This window comes from Eurypyga helias, unplaced genomic scaffold (genome assembly GCF_000690775.1).
Source record: "Eurypyga helias isolate BGI_N326 unplaced genomic scaffold, ASM69077v1 scaffold8610, whole genome shotgun sequence".
NCBI lineage: Eukaryota > Metazoa > Chordata > Aves > Eurypygiformes > Eurypygidae > Eurypyga > Eurypyga helias.
This window is the reverse complement of record NW_010225006.1, coordinates 11453-21833: the sequence shown is the minus strand read 5'-3', so window position 1 is coordinate 21833 and position 10381 is coordinate 11453. Positions and strand designations below refer to the sequence as shown.

Genomic DNA, 10381 nt, shown 5'->3' with positions numbered 1-10381 from the left:
TTGATAAAGCAAATCTAAACCTTTTTTATTTTTATTTTTTTAAACAATTTGCCAAGACTGGAATGAGAGATAAATAGAAGGCACAACAATTTTGCTTTTTTTTATACAAATACAAACTAAACATGAAAAAAACTCCCTATTTCAATAAAAAATTTCACAAGTTCAGGAAAAGTGTTTTAAGAGTCAAGTTCTAGACATTTAAAACCTATCCCACAATCCAAAATTTTAAACAGTAGTTCGAATTCCTTTCTGTAATCATGTATCAAAAGAAAAAAGATTCTATGGATACCCATAATTCCACTTTTACAGCGCCACAAAGAGGAAGGTGAATGTCAATTTTTCAAGTGGCAACATCTCCAGACCAGAGGCTGCTCGTATGACCCTCAAAGGACAGTTTTGGTTTTTCTGCCCTTGAAATACTCGCCAAGTACTACGTTTTCCTACAGGCTCTTGAACGCATGCACGTGAAATATTTTTCCACTGACTGAAATGCACCCAAATTCAGTAGAAAGGGGGAAAGAAAGAAAAAGAAAAAAAATAAGAAACATTCCTTTAGGAAAGACCACTGGTACAAAAAAAAAAATCCAGTCCGTAAGTTTGAGGTGAACAAGAAAATTCAGTTCTTGTTAAAATCCACTTTTCCTAAAACATTGTTCCACAAAGCTGGAATCTGGGACAAGGACTAGAAAAATAAAATCACAAAACCATAACACAAACAAAAAGGGGCCAAAATAGTATCAAACGTAGCAGTCTATAACAGGCTAGGGCCACATTCCAAGATACCCAAGGCTGAAATTCACAAATCTGCAGGAAAAAGGGTTTGCGCCACCATGTCAACATCCGTGATGCATTCACTGGCGTTGCCCGATCCCCCTTCCAGCTCCAAATCCTGGCTTCTGGGACATTCCTCCACGTGGAGGCCCTCGAATCCCACCTCCCAGCCCCCCACGAGTGCCTCCAGGTCCACGTGGTCTGTTATCTCTGCGGTCACCCTCCCTGGCAGCTCGTGTTTTCTTCTCCTCCACGTTCAGGCGCACCTCTCCCCTGAACATGATGGGCTGCAATGAAAGCAGAAGAGGTATTTTCATTAACGACTCGTCACTACTTCAGTGTCAAGCAGATTTCTGCAAACTTGTCTCTCATCCTCCTCTCCAGAAAGCATTAAAGTTTAAGATTGGTTACTAGAAAATGGCAGTAGTCAAAGCTACACATCCAGTCTTGTGCTTTCCAGGAGAAGATGCAAAATGATGTGAAAGAGTGACACTTCACAGGTGATCTCAGGCTTAACACTGAGCACTGACAGCTTTTAAGGAAGGAAATGAACTACTGACAGTAACCTACTTCCATTAATACAGGGCAATTTGCAGTCTGATTTTTCTTACGGCATGAGGAACATCAGACCCTCCCTGCCACCTTGCTATAAGCCCAGTGAAGTCTTTCACTTAGGTCAAGCTCAACTTTTTAGAATTGCAGCAATGAGCCGTCACTCGACTGGGAAACCTCGCTGCAGCAGGAACAGAGAGGAGTAGGACTACAACATCCTGCAAACCTCATGGCACACAAAAAGTGGAAGTCCGCAAGAATACAAGAACTACAGGAATAAGGACTGGCTTGTTTCAGATTATTCCTGCAGTTGGGTAACAAGCAAGAAAGTGAGAAATATGATCCATCACCAGCACAGGCACAATGCTTTCTCAAGTGACAAGGCTTGTCATTCACTTTTGCTGAAGTGACTATAGAACAGATTTAAGGGTGAGGCATATTGCTCTCCTCTAGCCACCAGCTGGGCTGGACAAAGAGATTTGCCCTCTGTTTTCAGCACAAATCCAGAACACAGCCCCACACTAGCTACTATAAAGAAAATTAACTCTATCCCAGCCAAAAATCAGCACAACACTACAAACAGAATTTAGTGCTGTTCTAAGCAGGGTAGATGTGTTAAACTGCTTTTACAGGCCTTAAGTATATGTGTGTGAATGTATATATATATATATAAAAAAAAAATATATAAATATCTTAGTTCAGAAAACCATGCCCATCCATTATAATTTAAATATTTATATGGGCTTGCAGAAAAGTTACTTTGAGTGCACCAACTTTGAAAGCTTATTCACATTCAACATTTAATTTAAAAGCCAGCATTGACCCTCTTCTCTGGCTCATTAAACAGAGTGGCACAGTTGAATAAGTAAACACAGGCCAGAAATCCATCAGCTGCGTGTGCCTTTGGCATTGCATGAAGTCTGGCACTCAGCTCTTAGTTACCTCTCCCACTGCAGGAGAACTCATGAGTTACCATTTCTGGTTTGTTTCGGCTCAAACTCAAAACATGCAAGTTTCAGTCACTGCTTGAGGTGTTCCCATACTGCCCTGCAGCTAAGAAATGGCTTAAGGATCCACTGTCACTCTACTATTGTTCCCACACCAATTGCAGCCACAGTCAACCAGGTTTACTCAACCCACTTTGAGCACTGGTTTCAAATCACTTGTTTCAGATTTTATCCTGAACCACATTGGAACTGCTCAGCCCACAATAGTAGGAAAGAACCTATGGAAGCAACCCTATCAGCACTCCTATCTTGAATCACTAGTTCCCTGCGAGAGCTTCTAGGGCTGCTGGGCTTCATATGTAGTAAGTCACCAAGCACTGCACAAATGCTGCTGGCATCCCACAGCTAAAGTTGTCTAACCCCATGAAATATCCCAGACTTGCACCAAATCAAGGCTTGTCTGCACACAAGCTACCTTACATAGCAGTTCTGCAGTAAGGAAGAAGGGATGTCCCTGCCTGGTGAAATGCCAGGTTGTAAGCAAGCACACCACACTGCTGTTATGCCACTCCCAGATTCATTGCCTACCACCACACCGTAGTCATGGGGTGCACATTTTGCATCAGCAATCGCTAACAAGCTGAGCAGCAGCCTCCTGCTTTCGCTTGCAGAAACTCTGCTCAACCTGCACACTAGCATCGCGTCCCCCTGCTCAACCTCTTCCACAAACATGATTCTACTTGTACACAGGGTCAGGCTTTTCTCCACCTTGCCTTCCTGAAAGCTTTTTACTGCTTCCTATGTAGAGCTCAGCAACTTCCCAGTGGAAAAAGGTTCTATAATGAATAAATTCATGTTTGTGTAAGTTGTTACAAGCTACTTCAATGACAAGAAAGTCAACCTGTATACAAATGCTGCACAAGTCTTGTCAATAGGAAGGAAAGACATCCCACCTACTTCAAGATGCTGAAAAAAGGGCAAAGGGACCAAGACGACCCTTTTCTTGTTAGAATCATCTGTAAAACACTGCCTGTTATTAACAGACCAGAACCCACTGACTAAGTTTATTTACCCTGCTGCTAAGGATCTTCTGAACTGGTTCAGGGTCATCAAACACCACAAACCCAAAATTGGGGAGCTTTCCACCACTGTTGATGCGGAGTTCAACAACATTGCCATAGCCTGCAAGAGAAAAGCCAAGTTCTTGGGTCATACATTAGAATGCTCTGTTGCCCACACTTGTGGCTGAAACCCCCAAACCCTGAGGGTATAGCAAAGCACTAACTTACTTTGGAAAAAGTCCTTAAGTTCAGTTTTATCCACATCATGGGGAAGGTTCCCAACAAATAGCTGGTGACTGTCTGGATATCTCACAATCCGTCTAGTTTCCACATCGCCTTGTTCACCCTCACGAACTTGAACAGAAAAGTAAAATTTGTTTTAAAGCCAATACCAAAAAAACCACACCATGTCATGGTCAGAATTAGCATCTTAGAAGAGAATCAGAATAAACACTGTTAATTCATTCGTATATTAAAAAGGTAAGCATCCAGCATGAGCAAGTTTGTAACTGTTCGCTTATCACCTGACTGAAGCCAAAGTTTCCAGTGGAAACCTAGCTACTTAACAGAATGCCAGCAAAATCCAGCTCTAAAGCTTGCCAGACATTCCCACCAAGATCATCCGAAATAACCACACCCACGAACGTAGAAATCATCCACTTACTGACAAAAATAATGATTAAAGCTTTGAAAAAAATCTCATCATATTGCTTCCCCAAGACCACCAAACAGCAGGAAACAGTTTCCTTTGTAGCTGCTCTTACTTGGTCTCGGACCCCTCTGTGGTGGGATGCTCGTTCGTTGCTCCCTCACTCTCTGATCCCTCTGAGGTCTCTGAGGTGGGGTCTGAGATTCAGGCTTTGCCTCAGGACGGGGCTGAATAAAACAAAACGGTTAAGAGGAAAGAATCAGACATAACAGAGTTTGGCTGTTAAGAGCTCACTATCATGTTGTTGACAAAATAAATCAGTTATTTCCACCTGTGACTGAAGCACGTGTTAGCCCGTGTTGGGTTACATGCTAAGAGCAAACACCTCACTTGACTAAGTTCAAGTTTCAGTCATCCCATTCCCGTTTATAGACAAAGCGTGTCTGCCCAAAGTGCAGTGGCAGTTACACAGCAAGATCGTGTCAGAGGGACTCATTTATGAACAGGAGGTGGGAAAAAAAATTCAGAGTTGCCTCTCGTTAAGAAAGTGCGATGATTTTAGATGGCAGACACATCCAGCACTCACATGAACATGCCCTGGTTTTCCTCAATGAGAAACAATTCCTCCTCAACCCAAAAGCCAAGGAATAACATGTTTATGAAGTCTATCATGAAACACTGAATCTGAAAGTCTCTGGAGTCTGAGACTTCAGATCATAAGCAAGCAGATTTCACTATATTTTTCCCCACCATAGTTTACTGTTCAGCATGAACTTCTCTCGGTGCTGGATTCCTACCTGTGAGACTGGTACTTTCACAACATGAGGAGGTATTCCTGATACTGGAACAGCTCCACTGGGAGGGAGGTTCTTACTGGTTACTGATGCCCAGGAAAATGTCTACAAAAAAAAAAAGACAGACCATAACTCCACTCCAGATGCTTTTATCCTTCTCAAATATATTCCTGATATAGCAGACACAGGGTAACAGTAACAAATTTTAACTTGTCCTTGAGATTCTGGATCCAGCCACGAGCAGTTGCCCTACAACGTCCATTAATCCATTTCAATTCCAAATACTTGGTGCAATGACAACAGTCACACTTCCACCCTATTGCTAAATTCTATGTAGAGACAAAATAGGACACAGCCGTGGCCTAAGACAAAGTATCACATCATGGTTCAAAAGTATTGATTTCCCAAGTAGTCATTTGCCCACTTTTGCCTTCCTTAACACTGAAGACTGATAAAAATCCCCCAGTAGAAATAGTTGTATTTCACTCCTTTTCCTGATTCAGCATGTCAGTTGCAGTCTTTTCAGAAGCTCCGTTTACAAACAAAAAGCCTCCCACTGCTGCCACAGCTCCTGTAGCCACTCAAATACACAAAGCCTTAACTCAGCTCCTGGTATTTTAACCAACTAATTACTTGCTAGAATTTCAGCTGCCTGTCATTGTGTAGGAACAAAGGGGAAGGAGGCAACTGGTCACGAGAGCATTTAAACACTTCTAATTCCAGGTATTTTTCCTCTTGCCAGAAAGGATCATGCTTGCTGTAAAACAGGAGTGCAAAACATACTGCTAGAACCAACACATCATAGAAAAGAGCCATCTGCTGTCATTACCCTCGAGTCCTCCTGCACTGCAGGAGCTGGATCAGCAGGAGCTGGAGAAGGACTCTTTTCTGCAGTCTCTTCTGGAGCCGACTCCTCTAATACCGGCTCAGATTTTTCTTCCTGCACCTCTGGTTCAGGTTCCTGTTCAGGTTCTGGCTCAGGCTCAGGTTCTGGCTCTGCAGCTGTCTCTTCCAGGTGTTCCTCAATGTCATTGCTATTAGACAGCACCATAAAAAGCAAGAAAAAGAGGTGGTATTGCTTCCGATTCTACTACTGGGTGGTAAGGAACGCTACTTGCCCAATGCAGAAGTCAGGCACATCACATTTAAGAGGAAAAACAAGGAGTAAATATAGCCTCATGACACAGGAGTGTGGGTTTCACACTACTACATTATAAAGCAGCAAAAGCATCAAATCTACTGAAAACCCAAGGTCTCAGTGTTCAGCCCAACAGCACTTTGGCTTCAGCTGCCCACCAAACAGAAATCTTTACCAGTCAAAGAGGAAAATAATGAGTAGCAGTACATTCATTTGACCTGTTCTACAAGCAGTCTGTGTTACACATCTGACTTCATCTAATAAGATATTATTACCTGACAGCCTGCTCATAATAAGCACCAGTATCATCAGGAACAGCCTCAGGTGTCTGCTGTCTTTCCTCAGGTTCTTCCCCTTCCTCCTCTGATTCTAAGAGATAGAAAAGGAAGAAAAAAAAAAAATACCACACACACCCCTTTACTCTACTCTAACACAAGGCATCTTCCACAACACACAGGTGAAGCTTCTGCCATAGAGCACACAGGAAGCACTATCAACATGCGACACGGAACAGACACTTCCTTATCCTTTATCACTTCAGTTACTCAGTTTTGACCAAGGTCAAACAACATGTTCCAAATACTTCAGAGAAGCATATTTATAACCTAAAAGTCTGACTGTGACTGCTAAAGTCAGTCTTACAGTTTAACAGAAACAGCATATACCAGAAAAATAATCATCTGCACATCAACTCTTCACTGGAGCTCAAGGAAAAAAACTGAAAGAACATGAAGCTTAATGCTGATCTACTCTCTCCAGCAATAAAGTTTGCTCTGCTCTGGGAATGGAGAGTAGATACAGACCCAGAAACAGGTATCAGTAGAACCATCCAAAAATTTGTGCTACTTACCCTCTGGAGGCTCAGTGTCAGAGTCACCAAAAACCTCATCTTGGTAGCGGAAGATATCATTGTGGACATAAAACTTGTTTGCAACAGAACCCTAGAAGCAAATCCAAGTTAGGAACCAATTTAATTACATCAATTGCAGTAAGGTAAAAACTGAAATGAATGAGAAAATGAGAACAGATTGAGCAAGTCATGCTTCCCACATAAAATTAATCCAAACTTGCCTCCTTCAAAGTGTGCACTATTCAGGGGAATAAAAAAAGCCACATGCATCATACTTGCAAGTCAAGTATGCATGGAAGAATGAGGAAAAAAAAAAATCATGAGTGCTTTTAATTCCAATAGCTGACAACTGGAAAAGTAAGAGCAAAGAGCTTTCTGGGGTATAGGTATAAATTCTTAGCTCCAAGACAGACTGAAAAACAAAGCAATCTTGCAATCTCCCTTTTTTCACTGTCGTTTCCAATTACGTGAACTGTTTTATTCAAAAAAGCTGCCTAAAAAGCCACCTCCAATGTTAAGTCAGCACTTTATACAACAAGACAGACTGGAACACCTCTTCAACAGACAGGAAGCATTTTTCTCTACTTTTCAACAAGAGCACCAATTGCTTGGAGGCAAAAAAAAAAAAAAAAATCAAAGCTAAAATAACTAAAATGCATAAGAAAAATATGCATTGCATTTACTTAGTAGCCAAAAGTTAGGCTATTTACAACTCTAATTATCATGGAATGGACCTTAAAGATCATCTAATTCCAATCCCCCTGCCATAGGCAGGGACACCTTCCACTAGACCACGGTTGCTCCAAGCCTCATCCAGCCTGGCCTTGGACACTTCCAGGGATGGGGCATCCACAGCTTCTCTGGGCAACCTGTCCCAGTGCTTCACCATGCTCTCTGGGAAGAACTTCCTCCTGATGTCCTATCTAAATCTACCCGTTTTCCGGTTAAATCTGTTACCCCTTTGTCCTGTGAAAAAGTACATGCCCATGTAAAAAGCACCTCTCCGGCTCCCAGTACCCTTCTGGGACTGGAGGGCTGCTACAAGTTTTCCCCAGAGCCTTCTCTTCTCCAGGAGAATTGTGATATTTAAGGCTAACTTCTGACCATAAAGAACTAGTGTAATTTCCTAAGGAATCTGCAGAACATTTCTGCTGAATTTTCTACCTTCCCAGTCTAACCCTTCAGATTCCAGCCCTGAACCAGATACTGCTCCTATTTTGTCAAGATTCATGAAGCCTATAATAACACAACACAGCATACCTCAGGGGCAAGTACAAATGTCTGCATGAACCTGCGCACGGGCTGCATGTTATTGGAGAGCTCTCCCATCACCTGGACTACAACACCATCATTGAGTGTAGCATGGGCATCCACGTGACGGATCTTTGTGTGGCAATCCTTGAAGTTCAATGACAGCACCTTCTTGTGGATATCCTAGGACAGAACAGTATACAGGTTACACTGCAGAAGCCATTTCTGCTAAGTTAGCTTTTAAAGGAAGCAAAACAGAAAACGGTTTCAGGATATATTCTTTAACTCTAGAGACAAGGCTTGACAGCATGTTCTTTAAAGTCTGCTTTGCAAGCAATTTTACATTATTAACTTTAGTAAGTGAAGCATAGCTTGCCTAACCATTGCAGCTTAGAGTTGTTCTCTCTCCCCTCCACCCCTCCCCTTTATTTTCAGAAAGCACTTGGACAAAGGGGGATGAATCACAGCTGGATACATGTCTCAACCAAAAGGTGACAAAAAAGGAAAGAACAGGAAGTTTTGAGGGTTTTTTAAGTACTTACAGATTGCCCGTACACTGCATCAGCTGGTTTTCCATTGGAATCCAAACCACCATGGACATAGGAAGAGTTCTTTCCATAAAACCTGTGGCAAAGAAATATTTAACACTAAGCTTTGTTAGATAAGAACATTGACCCTCTACATTAGAGGGCACTACAAATAACACTCTCAGGCAAGTTTTCTGCCTCAACTGCCATACAATTTCATAATCCTGTCGGTAATTTGGGGGCAGGAGGATTTGATCAAAAGGGAAAATGCAAAGTTCTCCTGTGTAAGCTGCAGCATTCAGATGTGTCAGACACCCAAGCAGTAGCAGCCAAAACCAAAGTCTCATAGGAGGCAAATGATCCAATTTCTGTACGAGGTCCCTAAAGCAACACCCAGGTCCCTGAACACCCAGGATGCTGAAGGCTTCCCCTCAAGTTCTGGTTTAAAGCTTGAGCAAGGAGCAATGGTACTTTTTTTGTTCATCTACAGTAATGTACCACAGATAAATCTTCCATTTTACGACTGAGGGATTACACACTAAAAAAAGTCACATCATCATGGGACCGCATTTTGCCAGCAGTTGAAAGAATTCCATGGCACACAACTTTCCTCGGACTGAACTGCACAAGGCCAGCTGTCCACCTATGCACAGCAGTACTCTGAATAAGTGTTGCCAAGATTGCAAGAAGGAAGGTTTCAAGTATCATTTGTTCAGCTACTCAGCACAGTAAAACAAATCGTATCTTCAAAAATGAGGTTAGTTCTAGCAACATAGGATACCTGTCAAATAAAAAGGACCAATTTGTTTAGGTAACAGATTGTGCTTTGCTGCACATTCATAATTTCTGATTTTTCTTTAAGAAACAGCTGCTGGTATGACTCAGACATACCAGTATACAAACATACACCATTTTCTGATACAAACATACACCGATTACAACTGGAATTAGCAAGCAAAACGTTTTTGATTGAATTTCTTTCCTTAGGACACATATATAGCACGTTTCAGTAACAACCAGAACACAGCTATTTAAAGAATTCCTGTAATCTTTATTACCTGTGTTTTAACCCAGCTGATCAAAACTGAAAGCAAACTACACCCCAATTGTCTTCAGTAAATCAAATTTTAAGTGTCCAAATTCAGCAAGCCAAGACATCATAATAAATTAATCTATATGTTAAAAAACTGGTAAATGAAGACATTCACACAGAAAAACAGATCACAAAGTGAAGCAGAGCTTTACCTGTGCAAATAGTCAGGTGCTTGGGTCAGCAGAGTGTAGTACTGCCTCACGAATTCCCGCCCGACCAGCAGGGGACTTGGCTTCTCCATCACCATTTCTTTGGTCAACTGAAAACTATGGAAAAAGCAAAAGCTGCATAAAACATAAGCATTTCACATTGCCCTTCATATACTTAGCACATAAGCCACATAATCACAGCAGGAAGCAGGCACCAAACCCCTTTATCAGTTTTACCACAGTATGCAGTTTAACCAGTGTGTTTCCAGGGTCATTAGTCTTTGGTGCCCAGGAGAAGACCAAGGGGTACCAAACCAGTGGTGGGAGAGGCTGCATGGGCATGGGACATCACCTTGTAACATGCCACCATTTAATCATCCTACATACCCTCAGTAAAGCTGGTGGCAAGCAACTACAGTTCAAGAGGATTTGCTAAGTGGCTCAGTCATTTACAGTCAATCCGAGTTCTACTCACCTCACTTGACTTCACAATCAGAATTAAAAGTCAGATGCTCTAAGGCAAAGCCTGTGCTAGTGTATTAGGGGCATTTTTAAAAGGTCAAAGTAAGTCCAACCTATTTTTATCAGCAGCACAGCAC

At 42.0% G+C, this 10381-nt stretch overlaps 1 protein-coding gene across 3 annotated transcripts; it reads right to left on the bottom strand.

Annotated features, from left to right (window-relative positions):
• G3BP1 (GTPase activating protein (SH3 domain) binding protein 1) lies at positions 1-9899 on the bottom strand. 3 transcript variants are annotated; one of them, XM_010147593.1, is made up of 11 exons: positions 9786-9899; positions 8556-8637; positions 8023-8196; positions 6763-6853; positions 6188-6281; positions 5604-5808; positions 4778-4879; positions 4096-4207; positions 3560-3685; positions 3343-3473; positions 1-1058 (listed from the first exon to the last, which is right to left on the bottom strand). In XM_010147593.1, the coding sequence occupies exons 1-11, from the start codon at positions 9878-9880 to the stop codon at positions 852-854; spliced, it is 1419 nt and encodes a 472-aa protein (XP_010145895.1). In that variant the 5' UTR covers positions 9881-9899; the 3' UTR covers positions 1-851. The 3 variants fall into 3 exon arrangements, with proteins under 3 accessions (XP_010145895.1, XP_010145902.1, XP_010145911.1); XM_010147600.1 differs by having other exon boundaries at positions 3343-3452; XM_010147609.1 differs by lacking the exon at positions 4778-4879 and having other exon boundaries at positions 3343-3452.
• Between the last annotated feature and the right edge of the window lie 482 nt (positions 9900-10381).

Coding starts and splice junctions, on each gene's coding strand:
- G3BP1 (XM_010147593.1), bottom strand. CDS start 9,880: ATGGTGATGGAGAAGCCAAGTCCCCTGCTGGTCGGGCGGGAATTCGTG. Junction 3,686..4,095: donor ACAGAGGGGTCCGAGACCAA/GTAAGAGCAGCT, acceptor TTTCTGTTCAAG/TTCGTGAGGGTGAACAAGGC. Junction 3,474..3,559: donor ACTTAAGGACTTTTTCCAAA/GTAAGTTAGTGC, acceptor GTATGACCCAAG/AACTTGGCTTTTCTCTTGCA.